Source organism: Anser cygnoides, chromosome 1 (genome assembly GCF_040182565.1).
Source record: "Anser cygnoides isolate HZ-2024a breed goose chromosome 1, Taihu_goose_T2T_genome, whole genome shotgun sequence".
NCBI lineage: Eukaryota > Metazoa > Chordata > Aves > Anseriformes > Anatidae > Anser > Anser cygnoides.
This window is the reverse complement of record NC_089873.1, coordinates 65,029,347-65,052,274: the sequence shown is the minus strand read 5'-3', so window position 1 is coordinate 65,052,274 and position 22,928 is coordinate 65,029,347. Positions and strand designations below refer to the sequence as shown.

Sequence of the window (22,928 nt, the reverse complement as noted above, 5' to 3'; positions counted from 1 at the left end):
CTTCCCGCCTCGCAGCTCCCGCCGCCGCAGCGCCGCCCCCCGCCCGTGGCCGCGGCCGGGCGGGGCCGGGCCGTGAGCCCTCCCCGCGGGCAGGGCCTGCCCTCAGCGCTCGGCCTCCCCTCAGGGACTGCCCCGGGAAACCCTGCCCCGGTGCTGGGCCGCTCCCGTTGCGGGACCCTCGGTTCCTCAGCCCGCTGCCAGGGGTCTCTCGCCCGCTGCGGCTGCCCGCGGACGAGCCCCTCACGCTGTGTTTTGCCCCGTTGGCAATTTGGTTCCCGTTTATGCACGCACAATGACAGAGAGCAGGGTTATACACAGAGAAAGAATAAAAGGGGGTTTATTTAAGGAGGGAAACACGCACCTCGTAATAAAACACAGCGATATAAAGCAGGTTTATGTAATGTACAATCATTAACATACTAATAAATGTAAATCTGGTAATTCCTAACTGTTAACACTCAGCTTTACGTGTAAATACTTTACAAACAAGGAGATAAAGAGTTCTCCAGCATAAAAACAACTACAAAAATCGCAAACAGTCTCTGGACTACCAGTAGGAACCCATCATGTATACTGGATACAACTCAGCCATCTAGGAGGAATACTTTTTTTTTGGTTAAACAAGGTAAGGCCACGTTTTTGCCCAGGTTTTGTTGCTCCACGTTTTTGCCCAGGTTTTGTTGCTGTCCCTAGTCAGAAGATGTATCAAACCAGAGGACACATTTTGGGGAAGCTGCCAAAGACTAGCAACAGGCAGTGTTACAACTGGAAATATTTGCACATCCACATTTTCTGAGAGCAGCCACATCGCTTCTGCTTTGCTCAGGTGTTGTATGAACCAGACTTTGCACACGGAGGTAGGAATTCATTGTCCCATGTGAGATTTGGAAAAGAGGAAGCAAAGACAAACAGGTGGAGGTTCAGGTCCTAAGTCTCAGACTCCAAGAATTCAAAGTGCCTTGTCAAACACTGAGTAAACTTTACTACAGTCATAGAAAACAGGAGCGTTTCTAAGACTACTGCAGTATCTAACAAGCCAAAGTTTTGAATCAGAGCCAACTTGGAACTTTTAATTTTCATATTTTATTTAGTAGAAAAGTTGTTTTAAAAGCCTGATTCTTCCATTTGTATTCAACCACATATTCACAGTCCCCAAATTACCCAGAACTTGATCCCCCTTCCTCGGGCTCTCAGTACTCTCCCTAAATCACCAATATGCAGCTCTTACAACTAACTTCCCGACCTCCTAATTTCCTAATGGTTTTTGTACCGCTGGGATTAAGCACCCAGCCCAGATACTAGAGACACAGTTAGTCCCCAGTTAATCTTTTCCCACTGGGTTTCTCAGCACTCACACTGTCCATGCGCCCGCAGACACAACCAAATACTGCTTCTGGTTCCCACTCCAACCAGCCACTCCAACCCTACGGGAGAAGAGAGCGGGAAGAGAGAGTTCTCCTACCCAGTGTACATTTATAAGGCTTCTTGGCCACGTGGATTTTCAAATGCACTTTAAGCGTCGAGCTTTTCCGGAAGCTTTTCCCACACTCACCACACTCGTAGGGCTTGGCTCCTGCGTGGATCCTCAGGTGCGCACCGAGGGCTGAGCTATGCCGGAAGGTTTTCCCGCACTCCTCACATTTGTAGGGTCTCTCCCCGCGGTGGATCCTCAGGTGGACGTTGAGCGCCGAGCTGCGTCGGAAGCTGTCCCCGCACTCCACGCAGATGTAGGGCCGCTCCTCCGCGTGCGTGGTCTGGTGCTTGACGAGAGTGGGGTGGTCGCTGCACCTCCTGCCGCACTCGGCGCACTGGTAGGGGCTGGGCAAGAGGCTGCCGTGGTACACGGGCAAGGCCTTTCCCCCGTGGATGCGGCGATGCGTGGTGAGTGCCGAGCTCTGGCTGAAGCTCTTCCCGCACACGGGGCATTTGTAGGGTTTCTCGCCCGTGTGCGTTCGCATGTGGGTCACCAGCGAGGAGCTCTGGCGGAAGGTTTTGCCGCACTCGGTGCACTCATAGGGTTTCTCTCCAGTGTGGATCCTCTGATGCCGAATGATGGCCGAGCTGTCTCGAAAACGCTTCCCGCACTCCTGGCACTTGTGGGGCTTCTCTCCAGTGTGGACCCTCCGGTGTATGATCAGGGAGGAGCGGTCGCTGAAGCTTTTCTCACACCGGGGGCAATTAAATGGTTTCTCACCCTTGTGGCTTCTCTGGTGGACGATGAGATGGGAGTTCTGGCTGAAGCTCTTCCCGCATTCGTTGCACTGGTAGTGTCTCTCTCCCGTGTGGGTGCGCTGGTGCCTGATCACATTGGACCTCTGGCTAAAGGTCTTCTCACACTCGTTGCACTGGTAGGGCTTCTCGCCGGTGTGGATCCGCTGGTGTTTGATCAGGTCTGAGTTGCGGGTGAAACTCTTCCCACATTCGGAGCAGCTGAAGGGTTTCTCTGTCAGGTGGATCCTCTGGTGCTGGCTCAGGTACGAGCTCCGGCTGAAGCTCTTCCCACACTCGGGACACTCGTAGGTTTTCTCCCCCACCTGCTGAATCCAAATGTTCCCACACATGGCAGGGTCTGGCTTGTCCCCAGTAAGAATAACCTTGCTGATGGGGGTGCCGCCACCGTCCTCGCACTCCCACACTGCCATCACACAGGGAGTTACTGTTCCCTGTCTCTTTCCAAAAGACGGCTCCATCTTGTTTTCTGTCTCCAGCTCCTGCTTGCAGCCTTGTCTTTCATCAGCATCCTGGAGGGTACCTCCCGTGAGCCTTCTGGAGGGGAACGGGTGCAGTTCAGGTCTCGCAGGACCTCCCTGATGAAGCTGGCCCTTCTGCGTGTCGCCCATGGTCCTGCCACCTGCTGGAGTGAATAGAGGAACCAGCAGTGAGTAATCCCTGCCAGATCTCTGAAGGAGACGTCCAAAAAGGGCAACCTCCAGAGACGTGCTGCACATCAGCCACCGTTAGCCAACAGCTCAGGAGCCAGCCCCTCGGTTTCTTCTCTGGACAGAATGAAGGCACCAAGAGGGAGAAGCGTGGGAAGGGAGTGTGACCTGGGAACAGGTGGTCACTGTGGCATGGATTGCAAAGAGGGTCCTCTGTCATAAAGTTACAGCCCTAACAGATGAGCCCTATCAGTTGCTCGTCCTCAAACTTCCTACATCTAGCGACACTAGGGAAACATCATCACTGCTCTCCTCCGCAACCCCCAAGTACATAATTCTCTTCCCACTTCTCTTCCTGTTGCCTATGAATCACTGCTCTTCTCCAGCATTCCCATGCTTAATCAAGGAAGGAAGCAGACAACACCACAGGAATATCCTCCCCTGCTAAGCAGACTGTTTTCTTTCTTCTTTCCAGCTGTAGACCTTTTCCTTAAAGAGAAAACCCTACATATTCTGCAGCAAACTATATCTAGGTTTTGTCTACAGAACAGACAGGCAATTGAATGGAATGATACACTGCTTTGTCAATCAAGCACGGAAACGAGAATGAAACATTTTGAGGCTCCTTGGTTTTTATTAGTTACACTGATATGGAGAACACAACTGGGAAATGAATCCTAGCAGATTAGCTGGAAGGCACTGCTTGCAAAGTTAACATCATCATCTTACGTGTGGGAGGTCAGAATCTGAGAAGAATGCAGCAGGATGAACCCCTCAGGTTTTGATTCAGCTGATCTGCTGATTTTGGAAAACAACACACTGGTTATACTGATTTCCAAAGTTCTGCTTATAACACTCAGGGCTGAAAAGCATTTGCAGTACAAAGAAAACAATAGCACTGGCCCAAGGCATGGACCTCAAGACAGCTAATTGACCAACAAAGCATTAAAAATATTGTCAGAGTGAAAGGAATAGAAAGTCACACTGGTTATTTTTGCCTTCTAAAATTCTGAGTATAGTCTTTGCTGAAAAATACACAAGATTTGATTTCATTAAGATTCCCTAGGATTGTTTCACCTTTATCATACCCTGCCTATGAATCTTCCTGAAAGCAGAGTCTATATAACACAGGAACAAAAGAAACAGGATGAGTGCGAAGCATGCAGGAAAGCACATGCCAAATTTTCAGCATTCACTCTCTTCTTTCTTTTCTAGACATGCACTATTCAATTCCTCACCTTGTGAGCAATATCTCTGCTGCCTCGGTGTTTAGTTGCTCCTGGCCACAAAGCTGTTTCTCTTCACTCCATCCAGGAGGTCAAAACAAAGTCAGGGCTGGCAGCTCCTGATCAGAGAAAGAAAACAGATGTAACAAATAACAGTCCTAGAAGCAGTGTTGTAGACTGAGATTACAAGAGAATAAGTATTTAGGAAACAAAAGCAACCTAGGCCAGAGGAAAATGATGCTCAGAAACATGAGTCAGGGTCACCGCCTGTTCTGCCACAAACACCCTGACGCTGGCGCTCGGGTCTGCTAGCCAGGGAAGCTCACATAACAAAGACAGGGTTAACTGCACATGCCACAGAGAGCTGCCTGTGAGCCTGATGAGTTTTGTATAATAAAATAGAGTTGCCTCAAGCCGTTTTCTCTCTGTCACCTTTCTTTCCTGTGAGGTAAATGAGAACACGATGCAGTCCCATTCTGCAGGCAGAGAAAACGGCTGCGCTGCTTTCTGCATCTGCCCGGAGTCCCCTGCCTTGCCTTCACCGGAGGGGCATTGCTTGGTCACCCTCAGAGGCTCAGCCAGGCACAAACAGGGCTGGGGGAGAGAAGAGATTTCGGTCTGCTCACACATGATGAACAGCAGCAGACCACAGGCAGACTTTCCTGTCCTGTGCTCCAGCAAAATGGCAGTTTGGTTGCTTCATTCCTGGCTGAGCTTACAGGGCTGGCGGCGAGCACTGAAGAACAGCCACGCACACCTGCTTGCGCACGAACAGTGACACAGTCTGGTTTGGACAGGTTTGAGCACCAGCATGCACGCCCCCTTCTCAAGGATCTCTTTTCGGAGCAGAAGTATGCTGTACAGGAGGGGGTGTTGTGGGGTAGAAAATTAGGTCACCTATAAAGCTTTGCACTATGTTTGTGCAGCAGCAGAAGGCAAAGGCATTTTAGGATGCTGACTTCTGAACACCTGGAAAGGTACGGGTTAGAGAAAGAAGATGCTTAAAAACTGCAGATGTGAATACCAGCTCTGCGATGGCATTGCACCTCTTCAGTCACGAGGAATCCCACTGATTTTAGGAGGGGAGAGATGTCCTTCTGCTTCAGTCCCTTTCTGCTACTTTCAAGAGCAGCTCCAAGCCCACGGTCGACGCGCACCCCAAAGAGGTGCTGCAGAAACAGGAAGCAGATACAGAAGAGAGTTTGTTTGGTGCAGAGCCAGGAATATTGTGGGATATGGCAGAAAAGCACGTTGTTTGATGTGTACCAGAAGCAAGCTGGGGAGCCCAAAAAGCCACTGAGCAGTCAGGCAGGGACAAGGTGCCTGTCCCCAGAGCAGCCAGGCTTGGGCAAAGCTGTCCCCAGGCAGTGCCTCAGCTGATGAGGCACCAGTCCTTGCGAGGCTGAGTAAGGGAGAGAGGCGACCTGTTGCGTGGGGAGGGCGATGGGCCGCACTGAGCTCCTGAGGTGACGGACAGAGGCCGCAAAGGAACTGCCCTGTGAAGGACACGGCCGGCCGAGGGCAGGTGAGCCCCCAAGACCACAACCCTCGGTGAGGCAGAGGTGTGGAGAGAGTACTTCTGACAGGAACCCAACGCACGGTGGGGGACAACAGAAGCAGGGGACAACAGAACAAGGAACAGAGGTGTCTGTGACACCACCCGGTGTCACCAGCCACGGGGAAACCAGGCTGTGCTCCCCCACTGCCTCCCCCAGCTCCCCTGGGGCAGGAGGGAGGAGGACGCAGGCAGGCGAGGCCGCGGAGGTGACACCTCTGTCTGCTCGGGGGCCGCCTCAGGCAGCGCGCACGGTGCCATGTCAGCCACGTGGGCTTTCCTCCTTCTGTCCGGTGAGTAGGAAATGTCTCCCCTGCAGGTCAGGGCATAAGTAAGGATTTTCTTTGCCTCCTCGCCCCCAATGCACCTCAGCTTGGCCATGTTGGAGGTGAAACAAAGAGACAGGAGCATCCTTGAATGCCTCAGATATACCAGTCTTGGATGCTTACAATTTTGCCAGTCTTTATCCATTGGAGATGCTGTTTTGTTCATCAAGGAGAGCCAGGGATTGACTGAGGAGCCAAGGGAGGAGGACTCGGAGCTGGACACAACCGGGCAGAGGCTGGAACAGAGGTGGAGGCTGGAGATGTGAGACAGGTTGGCACACAAACCAGAAATGAGAGCAGTGGCAGGGATTTGGATTTGAACCACCAGCGGGAAGGGAAGAACCAGCCAGATGAGCAGGTAGGGGAGGCAGAAGGAGATCTGAGAGAGGACCTTGGTTAAGGACAAGCATGAGCTGGAAGAAACAAACCACTAGCTGGAAGAAATGGACAGAAAGGCCTGGCCCATCAGGCCACATGCTAGCAGGAGGCTGTGGCAGAGTCCCATATTTCCTGGTCTCCTCAGTCCCCCACTTTCTGCGGATTTCCACAAAGTCATTCGGCAAAGTGTCTCACTCTCATCTAGTGTTGTCTCACAGAGGACTTGATAACCTCTGTGATCATTTCAAGGGGGAAAATTACACGCTTTTGTTTGATCCTGCTGCATCTGCAGTCACAAAGATACTAATAAGATGGCACAGATGTTAACAAGATAGAGGAAATTTAGGGACATGATAGGTTAACAGACTACTACAGAGAATGCTTAGAGCACGCCTAAATCACATTCAGTTTGCAGCTTTAGATATGTTCCCCCTGTGCATTGACATAGTAATAGCTCTTTAATTCAGCTTCTCTTTTTTCACATGGGTTTGGCTTCTTTAGACCCAAGATGGACAACGCCTTTGTAATGAGCAGCCATTCATTAAGCTATTCAGTTAAGTTATGTCACCCTTGCTGTTCAGTGTTTGACTGATTTATTTGCTGATCCCATTTGAATGACTCATTTCCTCGTGAACTTTTTATATACTCTATGTTTTAGTGATTCACAGCTATTAATTGGTTTATAGTGATTTTGCGAATGGCAAAATGAGGGCAGAGAGGGATTAAAGTTAAAAATATCCACTACTTTTAGAATCCCAGTTTGAGATGCCTCAGTCCTGTCTTCTCAGAGCACACATGCTAATGTAGCACTTACACTCAAAATATAGCACATGCAGATTCCAAAACTGCAAGATACTTCAGCCTTCCTATAAATGGCAACCCACAAGGTAATGAAAATGCCATTAATAATGTGCTGAGAAACCTGGTACTTGCCTAGCATCACATGCAAGCCTCTGTGGTGTAGCCAGGAATAAAACCTACTTCTTGGAAGAGTACCCACAAAACTACTCCTCCTCTTCCAGCATCTTCCTGCCTTCTCCTTTTTCATTCACCTTCCCAAGTGTGGGAAGTGAGGCAGATGTCTCAAATGCAGCATGAGCCTAACCTGGAAAACTTTGATTCCCTGCCTGGGCGGGTCCAGTCTCTGCAGTGAAGGATCTGGCAGTCCTAAGGATAGAAGAGAAGCTTGCTGCATACTTAAAAAATGTATAAAAACATATGCGCAAGGAGATGAAACTAAGATTGCACATGACAGTTTCACTTGGGCACATCTAACTTCCAAATGTTTGATTTCGACAGCTTTCATAATGTTCTCTACAGGGAAGAACTGGCTTTAAGTTTTGCGTATGGGTTCAGTGAATGCTTGGACCGTTTTAAGGGCATACACGTATCTGTTGGGGCACGCTCCATTAACGCCTGGGGTCAGGATACACTGACCCAGAGGAAGAGAACTTGCAGATGAAAAAATCTTGAAAGGAAACCATCTCCTTGCTCCAGCCCTGACAGCAGAGCTGCATTTCCAGTTCCAGCCATGACTTCCAAGACCTTTCTCCCAGTTCAGGACTTCAGTCTCCAGAGGTTTTGGTCAAAGCCCTTCAGCCATGTACTGCCCCCCAAGTACTATCCCCCTGTTAGCAGGGGCAGAGCAGGTCCTCTCCATGTCTAGACCCCCCCCATCTTGACCCTGTCCTGGCATTTCCAGCGTTCTGGACCCCGCATCCGGAGAAGGCAATGGAGGTCTGGGTTCAGCCTGCCAGCTCTTCTGAGTGTGCCGCTGTGAGCATTTCCTCCTCCTCCCACCCCCTGTATTTTACTTTCCACCAGCGCTCTCAGGCTGGGGCTGCACTGCCGGCCCCCGAGGCGTGAAGGCGCAGCAGCCAGGAGCGCCGCTCTCCAGCCACGAGTACCGCCAGTTCTTCAGGTCCCTCCGGGCCGCCCACCGCGCCACCACCGCCTGCCACCTGCGTGCGCTGTACGGCTGCCAGAACCCCCTGGTCCAGAGACTGGATGAGTATGAAAACCACGGAGCGATCCCCAAAGGTAAAGCCAACTGTGACTCCCAAGGGCAGGCAGATGGATGGGGGTCCTGCAGGGCCAGCGCTGCACCTCAGCACTGGGAGGGGATGGAGACTCGGGAGCAGGTGGGGGAGAGGGGATGGGAGTAATCCCAGGGTGAGGAGAAGACATCTACTCATGAGCATCCTATCTCATAGCCGATGGCAGCCATGCGTGCCAGCTTCCTCTCAAGCCTTGGGTGACAGCGATGATCAGGAAGCAGTGGAGTTTCTCACCAAGGTTCAGGGAGGCCCCTGAGTGCACGGGGAGTTTTCATGAAGGGCTGCCATTTGACAGTGAGGTTACTGCTGACGGCTGGTGGGACCTCAGCACTGGAGTTTATCACCAAGTCTGCATCTTCATTTGCCTCTTCGTAGGGCCTGTATGCTCTGAACTGCCAGGAACTCCTTTCTTCCCCAACTTCTGTGCCTTTGCTTTCTATCGCTGTACCATGAAAAGGTACTTCATTAAGGTGAGTTATTTAGTTATTTTCTGAAGACCATGGTGTGCTCTGGGCAATGATCAGGTGAACGGGAGAGTCCTGAAAATGAGGACACGGGAAAGCAGGAGGCCAAAAGACAGTGAAGACAGAAGGGAGCTGTGGGCAGCCCATCTTTCAGCAGCACTCACACCAGGCTGGCTAGCTTACGCAGATGGCATCTTACACAGATGCAGACACTTGCCAAAGTGGAGGCATTAGGGAAGGTATTCTTGAAGAAAATGAACTTCTGAGGACCACCTCCGCCCTTACATCCAGCTCTCACCCCCCAGCAAGCTGAGATAACTAGGCTACTGCAGGGGAAAGGCTGACTCGTGCAGGCTAGAAGAGGCAACTAAAGAGGAAGACAATCAGGAGTGACAAAGGAGACTTATGGGAAGACATGACAAGGAAAGGTGATGGAGGTTTCTTCCTTCCTTGGGCCTGTAAAGAAGCTCACCTTTGCAACCCATCTTTGCATGTTAACCTCACAGAACAGGGGTACAGCTTGGGGTCTGCTCCCGAGGCGCACTGCCTCTACAGAGGTACGTTTTCTCCTTCACAGAGGACTGCATGCCCAGGAGAGGGTAAGGCTGAGCTGGGCAGCTCACGAACCTTCAACATGACCATGAGCAGTGACGCAGTGTTGTCTAGTATCTTCCGTTCCCAGCCTGTTTTTCCCACCTCTCCTACAAGCGCCCAGCCAGCTGGCTCCAAACTCGACATGGAAGTAGCTGTGATCTCCAGCTCCTTACCCGAGGGCTCACCAGAGCTGAGGAACATGCAACAGAGTCCTTCTGACCCACATGCCTCAGAGGTGACAGTCAGTGGCCAGCAGCAGGGCCAGCTGCCCACCACTGACATCCAGGACCTCCTCCTGAGGCTGCAGGATACCCACGTGCAGAGTTTGATGCAGAAACTGCAGCAGCTGATGGCCATGGGGAAGGCGGTGGAGGAGGAGGAGTTGCAGGCTGTTGCCCTAAAGCTGCTGGTGGCCCTGAACAACGCGAGTGTGTCTCCGTGGGCAAAAAGCACCGACACGGGACGTGGAAGAGAAGAGTGATCAGCAAAGGAGGACCAGCAATTGTCCAGCAAATCTTCTGCATGCTGTCTCAGAGGGGATGTATGGGAACACAGAACCTAGAGAAGGAGTCCTCCCAAGGCCTGAGGTAGCATCAAAGTTGACGGTACTTCCCCAGGCCAACAGTGTAGGAAGCAAGGGGGAAAGGTGCAAGGGAAAATCCAGGCACCTGAAACGGTATCGCTCAAGATTCAGAGAAAGACATTATCCTCTTGAAAGTAACTGTATTGAATATATATTGTCCTCTCCCACACAAACTGTTCACCCACCACTGTTCAGTCTGGGAGATCTCTATTCTTGAACAAGGCAAGATGGAAAAAAATAATTCTTTTTCCTACATGTGGCTCTACCACCACCATCAATAGCTCTCTGTCCTTGCAGAGAGATGGGGTTTGTTATGTCCGTCAGTGAATGTCACGGGAGAACACTGGCCTTTCTTCATCAAGGATAGGTGTTTCTGCTGGGAAGCATTAAGGGAAGATTCTTCTTTGGAAATGTGTGTGTGAATACACAAACATATACACACAAGGGGTGCTCTAAATGCAGAAGGCCTTACCCTGCAATGGAACTGCTTGTTCTGGTTGTTGTCTATTTCTGAAACACATTCTTTGAAATACACAGGATAAGTATACACATTGAGAAACTCTTGTCTCTCAGAAAATAAGTAACAGAGTCACATTTATGGGAATTTTGGCTGTAGTGCTGTTCCTTTTGTAAGCACTGGGCACATCTGTAAGTAAAACCCCATGAAGTTACCTGCAGCCAGCATGAGCTAACAGCAGAGTGGAAACTGAGGGAACCAGCTCTGGTTTTCTGAATCTCCACTCACCCTGAGTTTAGAGCCACCATCAAAATGAGGACCTCCGGTTCACCCTTCCCCATGGACCTTGCTGTAACCCATTCCACGGAGGGGACAGGAGCCAAAGGCGGCTCTGCCCTGGGATGCACCACACCGAGCACGTTGCCCCGTGGCATGGGTCAGGGATGTCCATGGTCCCTTTACGCTGCCTGAAGGACACAACCACAGATAAGCAGAGGCACTGTCTCTGTCCTCTGAGGGAAGTCCTTAGAAGATCTCCTTCCTTTTTTTTTTTTTTTTTTCCAAATTACCATCCAAAGAAGACTAAATACCGCAGCTACGACTTCTCCTGCCCTCACGTTTGATCGCTGTAAGCATCTCCCACCACTTCCAAGCCACACACACAGCCGTGACCGGTGTGACAAAGACTCCCCCGCTCCCTCCGACCCCAACACCTCGCTCTCCCCCCCGCTCCCAAACCGCACGCCCTCCGCTTGGCGGGCTAACCGAGGCCGAGGGCAGGCACCGGCACGGGGCTGCCGGCCCCCTCACAGCAGCCCCCGGCAGCAGGAGGGCTCCCCGGCGGCTCCCCCAGCCCCAGCACCCGGCGTGTCCCGGGGGAACCGCGCTGCCTCCCCCGGCCGCCGCCCGCTCCCTCAGCGCGGCCCCGCGCCCGCTGTGGTGGCACTTACCGCGGGCGGGCGGCGGCCACGGGGCCGGGGCCGGGGCCGTGGGCCGTATTAGGGGCGGCTCGGCTCGGCTCGGCTCGGCTCGGCACGGCTCGGCTCGGCTCGGCTCGTCGCGGTGGGGCCCGGCCCGCTCGCCGCCGTTAACCCTTGGCTGCGCCGCCGCGCTGGGGGCGGGAGGGGGCGTGCGGCCCGCAGCCTGCTGGGGGCGGCCCGGAGCGGCAGGGACGGCGGTCCCCAGCCCCGAGCGGGGGGCTGCCGGTGCCGAGGGGGCGGCTGGCCTCGCTCCGGAGACCCTGGGCGGCTCGGTGGTTCCTGGAGAGGTCTCTCAGCCTCGGGGCTGGGGGGGGGGGGGGGGGGAGGTAGCGGTCGCGCAGGCAGGGAACAGCGGCGATGTGCCCCGTGGGCGATGTCGAGGAAATGAAATGCATAATTCGGGGACTTAATATAAAATAAATACCGGGTGAATACTGGGCCGTGTCCTCGTGTCTTACTGCCCCACGGCAGCACCGAGTTGTCTCATCTCCACCCTAACGAGGCCCAGCCACCCTCCCTCCCCAGCACAGCACCTCTTCCAGGGGGTTCCTGAGTGCGCAGCCTGGGCGAGGCGTGCCGGGCTCCAGAGGTGTCCGATACGCACGCAGCTTGAGCAAACCTAGACTTTGCAGCCTCCCTTCTGCACAGAAAAGGACTTTGCACAGGTAGCATGTTGCCTCTCCTCAGCCCTGCCCCAGCTCCGTCGGCCTTTCATCCAAAGAAGATGCTTCTCCCTTATGGGACGGGCAGGTAAAGTTAATAGTACTGGTAGGGGAAACCTAGCCAGCTGTGCTCAAAGCCCAGCTGCCAGAGCATAGCTTCAGAGGGGGGCAAAGCCCTCCTCTGCCTTGTACTGCACAGACTACTTTTTAAAAGCCCCCTCCAGCATAGCTCAGGTAACAGACCTGAAGGGTCTTGGGAAAAAATCTGCTTCAACAACATTTTCTATTAAAAGCATATTATGAAAGACTTAAATTATCACTTGCTAATTTGTGCTAATCACTATTTCACAGTAAGAGCACTGGTATTATCAGAGCTTGCCATTTGATTTATAAGCCCAAGCCTAGTTATCGCCCATGGCCTCTGCTAAAATCTTCCACCGTCTGCTTTTCCCTGGTGTGTTGTTTTCTGCCTCCTGAGAGCGTGCCTCAGTGAGTATACTCTATCTGGCTGCCTTGCATCTTAAGCAGAAATGCCGGCTGAATTTTTCAAAGTAATACCAGGACGTTAGCTAAATGTCCTTGATCAGTTTAAACACTACTCAGAAAACCTCCGATTTAAAACTTAAAATAAGGACCTTATGGCCCTGCATCTTACTGTTCTCCAGAATATTGTCCCAGTGTGCCATGTGAGCCTGGTATCACACAAAATCGGTTGCACCCTCTGGCAGCTGTTCGCTTCAGCAGCCCAGACAGCCATACGAATGAAACAACACTGCAGACTTACATAAAAACAGAAATTGTGAAAATGCAACATGCCATCCCCTCACTAGCCCCACGATGTCCCACCTCTTTCCCCATAGCTGTTGTCAGCTACAAATGAATGTTAAGCTGTGTTGAACTCACTCCATAACCACGAGATTTCACTGCACGTTTGGGAGGAGGGCATCTCCACACCTTTTCAACACGGTTTCTGACAGCAGTCCCACAAGAGGCACGTAACCACAGGTCCCACCGGTGCGCAGCCCAACCAAGCAGCTTTCACATCTTGAGCACGCTGCTGCTGGTCCTTTCCCTGCACTGGTAACAGCTGGTTACAGCAGGTGGAGATTTTCTTCACCGGGGATTCAACAGCAGCTACAAAGCAGCCTTCCCAAAGTGCCACGTATGGCACATTAAGCTTTTGCAGAGGTTTATGCATCTCTGCTTCCTGTAACTCCTTCCTCTGCACTGTAAGACACCTGCGGACAAAAAAAAAAAAAAAAAAAAAGTAGAGTTTGCCATCAGACAACAGAAAATGGCTTTCGTGAGCCATATTACCTCTCATTCCTCCTACCTTTACCACAAATCAAGTCTTACAATATTTTTGCTGAAACTGAGGGCAAGGGCTATTAATTCCAGAGAACTGTGTGTCACACATCAGCTTTCACTGATTTTCTCTCTGCCTGAAGGTTAATAGCAACAGTGACTGTATTTCACTGTATACTAATGGGTGAAAAAGACACTTTAAACATTGCAATTTAAATATAAAAAAAACTGGAATCGAGGAAAAAGGCTAACAAGCCTTACTTTGCTACTTCATGACTAGACAGGAATGTCCAGATCAGCCTCCTCAGACTGTACTTCACAAAGGATCACCATCACAAGTTCTCACCCCTCATTTGCCTTTTTTTTGTTTTTTTTTTTTATATATATATTTCAGCAGTAATAGGGTCACTATTTTCTAGTTTCCTTGATGGTTAAGATCTTTGGCAGTCTCACAGATCTTAAGAACACCTTCCTTCATTTAAGGACTCAAGGCTTTAAAAGAATCTTCCTCGTTGATTACGAGGTAAAAGAAGTCCAACCCACCATGCATTAGAAGGGAATACCTTATATAGTCTCAAACATGAAAACAGAATCAACAATTCCCAATTCAGTGAACCTGATTTCATTAGCATTTTTTTGCCAATATTCTGAAACTGCTGGTTTTTTTTCAAAGCAGACTAAAGCTGGGTCAATTATTCCAGCTCCCTCTGAAATGAACAGTTTTGTGTCTGAAGTTGGCTACAGGTGGCTGGAAACCTTAATAATTTGTTTGCCCAGTAGGCACAGTCTTTCAAAGCAGACAAGATCTGACTTAGTATTCTATAGGTATGTTACTTTAGAGAATTTCAGAAAACCAAGAGATATGTAGATGTGTCAACAAGGAACTCTGGTTTCTTTGCAGATAACTTTCAAAGAAAACAGAGCATTAAAACATTCTGAAAAACACAGTAAGAAGTCTCTCAAAGCCCTTGCTCTGCTCCTAAAGCAATGCTTTGAGGACTGAGAGAAAGTCAGGTTTACTTTTCTGTAAGCTAAAAAAAAAAAAAAAAAAAAAAAAAAAAAAAGCCTGTTTTTCCTAACTTCCACGTGCTTAGCTGAGGCGTCCCATTACTTTCACAAGCAGTAGAAAAGTAAATCTCTGACTTGTCTATGAGGCATTCAGATTCTGCCACTCAGTGACCACGAATCTGATTATTTGGGTCTCAGCAGCCAAGTGGCAGCAGTTGCTTATAAAGAACACCTAAATGTGTGGCACTGAAGCGCTACAATAGGGAGAAAATGCTGCTGAAGGGCAACCTGTCGGCATGAAAGCAGTAAACCCAATTATTGTGATTTATATTCATAACCTGCAAAATTAATGACATAATCTTCTTCAGTTTTAAGTGAAGGATGAAAAGTCACGAGTCCAGGTCTCAAAACCCTCTAGCATGTTGTCTCTAGCAGTAGTAGGTAAGGAATATTACACGGTTACATGCTGTAAATCTCCTACAGGCATTGCAAACATTAAGTGGAAGATGGCAGTAGGGATGGAGCTGTTGTCCTCCACCCAAAAAGGCAGGAGCTCTGCTGAGGTGTTGCTTGTGCCAGAGAGCACCACAGGGGCTAGAGATGCATTAGGGACAATAACACAGGTGGAAAGATACAGGCTTGCAAACACTTGCAAAAAGTTACTTTCAGCTGCTATTTAAATGCTTGAACCAAAGCTAAAAATGAAAAATAAAAATCCCAGACTAAGAGCATCCAACCATCAAAGTTCAAAACGCAATTTCAGTAGGGTTTGCAGCAGGAAAAGTTAATGCAAGTGTATCATACAGTAGGCAAGCAAGGTATAGGTACCAGAACAGGCCTCTCTGCCCCAGTTCCTCTTAAGTCCAATCCCCTCAGGCCAGTTCTTACCTTAATCCTCTTAGTAATTGCATGTGTTACACCTCCCTCTTCCTTACTTTGTTGTCGTTGTGTTTGTTTGTTTTCCTGTTATGATTCTTACAATAACTAAAAATAAAATGACGTTAGCTGCCTTAACAGCATGCAAAATGTCTTTCAGGAGCTCCTACTTCTTCTGCCCATTCTCAAAGTTTTTTTTCCAGACACTACATCTGCAGGTTTCATCTCCATCTTCTTCTTGGCTCCCAAAAGCCCATCCTTCAGGAGCTTGTACCCCAAAGGTTTAAGAAGCAATCTCCTTGGCAGGCAGAGCTCCGTGAGTCCACAAAACCTCATTCTGTATGCAGACTGTGTCTCTTGCACTTTAGTACCTTTGTTCCCCGTGAAATAGTGTGACTCTTGCATAGCTTCATCTGTATTTACAGGCACCCAGATGAGTCCTATACTATTAAGCCTGCTTCTCAGCTGCCTCTTGAAATAAAGGGAGATTGACCATGTTTTAAGGGCACTCTCTCAAGCTCAGCAGCAGAATAATCTCTTTTAGATCTGGTAGCTTTTTAAAGAAATCTCAAGTATCTTAATTCCATTTTTCAGTAGACCTTTCCATACAGGATTTGTGGGACTAGATGTAACAGGGTGGAATCTCCCCCGTCATCCCTTGCAAATGGTTGAAAATCCTGTCCTTTGAGCCATGGCCAGTCATTCAGCCCCTTCCATTGCTCCCCACGCGGCAGATGCAGATGCACTGGGCATTACGACCTATGCTAATGCTAGATTCCTTATAGCACAGCCGCAGGGAAATGCAAATGATGATCTGACTCTGCAGTGTAGTCTCTGCCAGAAAAGCAGAGCGTAAATATATCTACACTTGCTTCAAACCATGGTTGTTATTTGCCCTGATCTATCAGCACGAATTCTATTCTTTTCCAGGTCGATATTTTGAACAAACAGCTCATTCGTACAACTTCCTTTATCTCTGAGTTTTTATGAAGCTGCTACTTGTACATACCTTATGCTTTCCATTTGCATTTTCCATACCCGCACGAGCCCGCTAAATTCTACAAAGAATATCAGATTTCACTGCACTTTGCACTGCTATTGTTACCTCCAAAGACCAGGCCATTCTTCACAGCAAACCCCGGTTTGAATTGGTAATGTGAGCTTGCTGTGTAATTCCCCGACTCCTTTGCAGTGACAACCTTAATGCCTTTTTATAATCTCTCATCTTTTACTTGTGCCTCTGCAAATTTATTCCACATTTCTGAGAGCGAGCAATTCCCTTTTCTCATATTTATGTGCATTGCATTTCTGGTTTCCTTTATCTTATATGTCATGTTTTCAAACCTAATATTGGCTCTTTGTTTCCAGCAGCTATAACAAGCTAAATATACAACATGGAGTATATGAGCAGGGCAAGTATATATCTGGGCTGGCTTGCTCAGACCTGTTCTCACTGCTCCTCCAAAGGAGGCAATGCCATCTTCTTCACAGCCCACTTATTCTTTTCATCCCTGGCACCAGCAAGAAATTAAAGTCCAGGGATCAGATCTAAGCACTGCGGTGAGAAAGTGAGAAAGGAGTGGAGGACAGAGGACAGGCAAAAACGGAATATTAGGGGGAAAAAAGTGCCAGCCAGCAAGCAGGGAGCCTGGCAGAAAGAGGTGAAGCTTTGGGGAGGTGGAAGGCTGGAGGGCACAGGGGTGGCAGAACGGGGATGGGGAGGGAGGAGGAGGAGACAGGGAGGAAGCCCTGCAGAGGCAGGAAGGGGCAGACCAGGGCTCTGCTGCTGCCCCAGAGAGGTCCCAGTTTGCAAAAGTCCCTTGCAGCTGACTCCCTCGGGGCTTGCAGCCAGCTGCTCGGGGGAGTTATTTTCCCTTTGCAGCAGTAAAACCCTGTGCACTTTTCCTGGAGGCAGGCAGAGGCAGGGGAAGTAAATGTGCCCCTTGGAGGACTCACCCCAGCGGTGACCCAGTCTCCTTTCCTTTCTGCACAGCCAACATTTTCTCTCCGTTCCTTTGAGTCAATACTGCCACACCGTGAAACTCCATCCTCTGCCCCTCCATAAACACATACGTTGGATAAAAACATAATTTTCTCTTTTCTAAAGGCTCAAATTCTTGCGTAAAATCATAGGATTTTCAGACAGACAGCTGAAAGAAAACCTCAGGTCTCACAAGAGAAAAGAATCCCAAGAGACAAAAAGCATTGCCTCTCCACCCGGCACTGCCAGCCGCTTGTAGTGACATCGATTCCTGCAGTCCGATCTTCCTGCAGCCATTGGCTTTATATCAGGACAAGTTGGGTCACTCTCTAACCCTCTTGTGTCACTCTCTAGCCAGCCAGGGCCCACACTAACACTGCGCTGTACCCACCCTTTGGGGAAGTGAGGTGGTATCTCAAGCCTTGCTTTTCCCAGACCATTATCCCCAAAAGCAGTCATTCTACGTGGTGTTGCAGGTCTGTTACATAACTGACATATGGAGCAGTTGATATCAATACAGTTATTTGATGCATAGGTATTATCACAGCTGGGTGCAAGATTAAACTCTGTGTCTTGCTTGTCAGGCAGACCAGCCTAGAAGCACTTCCCATCAAGATTTCTGTGATGGGAACTCTGTGAACAATTTTCCAAGATCCTACATGGTATTCTAAATCTGAACTTTTATCAAGCTGAATGGTTAAACTAGCAGGTAGGATCTTGCTCCTAAAATACTTAATTAAGTCTCATATATAGCTTAATGACATTACTTTACTGTCTCAGAATTAATCTATAAGCCTAAGGAGTTTACAGGTGTATTTTGTAATACAGCCCCTATGAATTCTCAAGGACAAAGTGGAATGAACCATTTAATTTTCTCATTAATGTGTTAGATGTGCTTTCAGTACAGCACCAAATCTGGGTTGAACAGAGACCTGGAACTAGAACTGCCCTGAACACACAGGTAAAGGTTCAAAGGCTATCGTACAGGTCTAAAAATGCAGTCAAAATGTGTACAGTAACTTGATGTCTGTGATACAACGATTCACCAGGAGTCTCTCTAGTCTCCAAACTGATATATTCAGTAAGTCCCAGCTGTATAATTAAAAACACTGCCACAATTTCGTGTTCCTGATACTGCAAGTACACAGACAGATTTTCCTTTTCCATGCCAGCATCAAGTGTGAAATCCATCTTCTTTCCTTCAGTTTGGTATCTGCGAGGCAGTTTCACGCACGCCCTGCTTGCACGCAGCTCTCAGAGTGCACCACCTCTGCTGCATTTCTAAGGTGAGCTGTGGCATGACTCCCTTCTGATTGCTACCAATCCTGATCCATTTTTTTGCTTTTGCAAAGCAGAAGACACAGCTGGATGCCAGAGACTTGCCACAGACCAGATGCATCCCACATTCTGACTGTACTATTCTGAGATTATGTAAAGCAAGACCAATTGCTTACCAAGGGAGTTCCCTTCAACTTTTTCTCTGAGCTGGGACATGAGCTTACTCTGCACTGTCTAAAGGCAGCTTTGGTACAATTCATTACAAGAACCAAGTCTTTCCCTACAATAGTGAGCTTCTTTGCAATTGATTTTCAGTTTACAGAAAATTTAAAGCTCTAGATTCATTATTCTATACCTTCTAAAATTTCCCCAAATCCCCTTTTTTTCATAGAGTAGTCTCCAGTTCAGCGCAGTCCAATGGTGAAATTTCATTTCTGTTCACAACTTGACCTGTGCCCAATGAATGCCTTGTTAGGAGTTTGGGTGTGGTTTACTCCAATTTCATTTAGCTAGGTTCAATCTTACTGTTAGTACAGTGATTTTCTCTACTTTTATTATAGATCTTTTCAAACGTAATAGAGGAATTAAGGTTCCTGTTGGGACCATGCAGTCACAGGAGTCTTACATTACTATTAATTCAATTATTGCAATGATTTTAGTATCAGGTTTTATAAGAGCTTTAATAAAATCCTCCATGTTGCCCATACAAGCAGTGCTGGGAACATTAGAGATTATTTCATATGCATAATATGAAATGGTTTTCCTCCACACCTAAAAAGTTTTCTTAGCACATAGCACTGTCATTCTTTTACCATGGTATATTTTCTTTATTATTTGAAGCACAGTAATGTCTGGAATGTAAAATTACAGAATTTTCTCAAAGTTATAGGGTGCATCTATAGTCTTTCATGGCAGTATATAATCTTAAGCCACAAACGAGTGACACATGGACTGAAGCAAAAAATACCATGGCAGGAGTGCAATGTTCTGATTCTTATTTATACATACCACAGCAATCTCATTTTCTTTTTAGTTATTCAATGGACTATCTACAACGGCTTACTGCCTGCTGGGTAATGGTTCCTTTCTAATCAATTTTAGATTATTTTTCTCCATATTTACTCATATCTTCCTTCACAGCCCTTTTAAACCAAAATCAATTTCACTTTTGCCTCAAACTGCCATCCTGGCTATGCAAGGAGAGACTCTTCAAATTCGTTCCTGGAATCCCAATTAGAGTCTGCACCCTGTTCATCCTGGTCTTAGGCAGGGGCGCACACAACACATTCAGCTCTTCTGAGAGCCTGGCCAAGGCACTTTGTCACCACCCATGATTAAGTTCACGACTGCGACATCTGCACAGGGACCCCGAGCGACTCTGGGGGCTCAGCTTTGTGTTTCAGGCATCCCAAGTGTGCTCTCACACCCAGCAGGACAAGCCCATCCCCTGGTGCTCTTCCAGCAGTTCTGTGCCCAGCTACCACACGCACTGCTATATAGCTGAGCACAGCTGTGTAACAGTGTCCTACTGTGGCCAAAATGCACTTATTCCTACCCTGCCTTTTCATTGCACTGAATAAGAACGTACAGCTTTCGGAAGGGGTCGACACAAAGTGTGTGCAGGTCCTCCTCTTGCAGCAGGGACACCCTGCACCTTCTGGAGGTGTCCGTGTGTCCATCACTGAAGCCCAGTGAAGGGTAGGTTGCCTGAGGTGACAGATATACACTCGTGTAGTCTCTAACTTACCTATGGACTCTCAATGCTGTGGGATGGAGATGTACATTTGCATGAGTTTCAGCCATGCAAGAGCAGTGCTTTTTTTTTAAGGGTGCAATTTTTTAGATGAAACCGGAGATAAACCCCCCAACAATAGGTTCTCCTACAGATTAGGAGCTCCTGGATGTCTCAGTGCTGGACTTCCATCCAAATGAAAGCCACTTTCTTCTCTGCAGTAGAGAAGTTAAAAGAAATAACTGCAGCGTGAGGGAAAACAATGCTGTTGTAAAGAAAGATGAAAGAGAGAGTCTAGACACCAGTGCCAATGCAGAAAGAGATGAGGCAGATTTCACATAATGGATGGGGAGAGATATAGAGAGGGGAAAAAAGCCAAACCTTCAGAGGTCTGAAAAAGTTAGTAGCAGAAATATTATTTATGTGTATGCAGGTAAATCCTGTTATTTTCCTCCATCAGCAATTTATTGTAATAAATTAGGGGAAATTGCTGATAAGGTTTGAAAGTACAGATAGCCTCAGTTGTTTTTCCTGGCCAGGCATAAAGCTGTCTGCATCCTGAGACAATGAAGAGGTGAACTGGCTTACAGGTGAGAAAAAATTTAATGTGGACTTTTCATCTGAGCACCTTACCCACCACTGGGCCAGCCTGATAGCTCACGAAGCCTGAGAGCTTCTTTAGGACTCTGATTTCTGCCATTTGGGCAAGAGAATGGAAGAAGCTCAAAGGCAACCTTAGAGGTCCTTAGACAGCCTCAGAGGTCACGCTGCTTTTGTATGGGTATGCCACAAGAAAACTGTGGTCGTGTGTGAATCCCCAAAAATTACCCTGAGAGCAGCCAGCCTTGAGAAAATCCCTGTCTTCCTTTCAGACTGGGAGCACTGTGAATGAGCCGATGCCTCCCTGGGATGGTGTTTCCCAAACCTTCTAAACACACACCTTCTCTCACCTTCCTTGGTTAATCTGTCTTCAAGTGATCTCCTTAAATGTTCACACTGTGATTAGACTTTCAAGATCATATTCCATGTAATTTGAATATGTCCCTTAACATTACCAAATCAAGATAATTTCATTTCATTTCTTAGGTTTCAGAGTTAGTATATTTATTTATTTGTTTTTGCAATTGAAGTTTAAAAATTATCTATGTGAAGAGTGCTTTGCAGACAAGAAAAGCATAAGAAAAACTCTTTTCTTAGAAGTATGATGCAGTAATGAATTTATATGTAAAAAAAAATGGGGAAATCACCTCTCTAAAGGGCTGTTCTGTGCTTGTTTGGACAGTAACTCCTGGGGCAGCCAGCAGGTTTCCATTAAAAAAGAAGCATGATGTGGAGAGATAAGCCCAGGTTAGTGGTACTCAGGTGGATGCCTGTTTGCTTAAGCATCTTTTCATCTTATAGATCCTCAGAGAAGAGGAGGGATCATGTTTAAGAATAAGAGCAACTATCTGAATGTAGTGCCTGGTGTGAGGAAAAAGTACAAAAGCTTAAAATCTGACTTCTCTGTGGGATTTCTTTTTTGAATGGTTGGATGTCATCTTCCACCTCAGGGAAGGACAACGAAAATAGAAACAAAAAAGAGAGAGAGAGAATGACAGAAATTAAAGAGGAAAATTGTGAAGATGGAGGAGGAAAAAAATGTGAAAAGACAAAAGTAATTTAAATAGAAAACAACTAAAAATGGAGGCAGCAAATAGGCAAGAGTAAAGGAGGATCAGCTTCCAAGGACAAGGATGGAGGTGGCCAATACCTTTATGAGGCCACTCTATCAAAAATGTCTATGAGGACACATCATCAAATGTCTTGGAGTCCAGGGAGGTTAGGAAGCAAATCCCAGGACTTGAAGGATGCGGTGATTACCTTCAGGTGACTACCACACTTACCAAAGCCTGACCGTGTCTACCCAACGTGATTGTTCAGTGATGAGGTGACTGGCTCTGTGGGCAAAGCATGTGGTTGATGCTGTTTCTTTGCCAGTGCTACTACTGGCAGCACAGTCCCAGCAGGAGGGAGCTGCACAGGCTGGAGGCATGGGCCAGCAGGAACCACATGGAGTTGTTGAACAGAAGCAAACGCAGGTCCTGCACGCGGGAAGGGACAACCCTGTGCACCAGTACAGGCTGAGGCCAACTGGCTGGGAAGTGGCTCTGTAGAAAAGGTAGAGGCTCCTAGGGGTCCTGGTGGACTAGCTGACCATGAGGCAGCAATGCACCCTTGCAGCATATATGCCAATAGGGTGCAAAGAAGGCTGCATTACAAAGAGCACTGCCAGTGGTCCCAGAGGAGACCACTTTCCTCCATATGATACGTGTGACCACATCGCAGGTACTGCATCCAGTTTTGGTTTCTCCATTGCAAGAAAAAAAACAAAGACATACCAGGGCAGGTCCAAGGCAGGGGTCCCAGGGCAGTCAGGGTGCTGGAGCATCTATTACACAAGGAGAAGCTGATCAAGGTTATATCTGTGCAGCTGAGAAGGCTCAGGGCCAGCCTTGCTGCTGTCTGCACCTACCTGGCTGGAAGATATAGAGAGGCCAGAGCCAAAGTAAAGGTCTCTTCCAAATCATCTGAATCTCGGCAGTGAGAT

General features: G+C 48.3%; 2 protein-coding genes across 7 annotated transcripts; one reads left to right on the top strand and one right to left on the bottom strand.

The window, feature by feature from the left end:
* Window positions 1-82: 82 nt before the first annotated feature.
* LOC106030952 (zinc finger protein 502-like) lies at window positions 83-22,905 on the bottom strand. Of its 6 annotated transcripts, XM_066998700.1 has the most exons (5): window positions 22,720-22,905; window positions 11,470-13,399; window positions 4,118-4,224; window positions 1,553-2,854; window positions 83-1,424 (listed from the first exon to the last, which is right to left on the bottom strand). In XM_066998700.1, the coding sequence occupies exons 4-5, from the start codon at window positions 2,838-2,840 to the stop codon at window positions 1,345-1,347; spliced, it is 1,368 nt and encodes a 455-aa protein (XP_066854801.1). In that variant the 5' UTR covers window positions 2,841-2,854; window positions 4,118-4,224; window positions 11,470-13,399; window positions 22,720-22,905; the 3' UTR covers window positions 83-1,344. The 6 variants fall into 6 exon arrangements, with proteins under 6 accessions (XP_066854801.1, XP_047913936.2, XP_047913926.2 ...); XM_048057979.2 differs by having other exon boundaries at window positions 83-2,851; window positions 22,720-22,897; XM_048057969.2 differs by having other exon boundaries at window positions 83-2,854; window positions 22,720-22,893.
* On the top strand, window positions 5,804-9,960 carry LOC106030953 (acrosin-binding protein-like). The gene is made up of 4 exons (XM_013173023.3): window positions 5,804-5,953; window positions 8,189-8,404; window positions 8,797-8,891; window positions 9,463-9,960. Exons 1-4 carry the CDS (start codon window positions 5,920-5,922, stop codon window positions 9,958-9,960), a joined length of 843 nt encoding a protein of 280 aa, XP_013028477.2. The 5' UTR covers window positions 5,804-5,919.
* Window positions 22,906-22,928: the final 23 nt, after the last annotated feature.

Excerpts from the sequence above, each read along its gene's own strand:
- LOC106030953 (XM_013173023.3), top strand. The coding sequence starts at position 5,920 with ATGTCAGCCACGTGGGCTTTCCTCCTTCTGTCCG. Across the intron at positions 8,405-8,796 it reads CCACGGAGCGATCCCCAAAG|GGCCTGTATGCTCTGAACTG; the intron begins GTAAAGCCAACT and ends GCCTCTTCGTAG. Across the intron at positions 8,892-9,462 it reads TGAAAAGGTACTTCATTAAG|AGGACTGCATGCCCAGGAGA; the intron begins GTGAGTTATTTA and ends TCTCCTTCACAG.
- LOC106030952 (XM_048057979.2), bottom strand. The coding sequence starts at position 2,840 with ATGGGCGACACGCAGAAGGGCCAGCTTCATCAGGGAGGTCCTGCGAGA.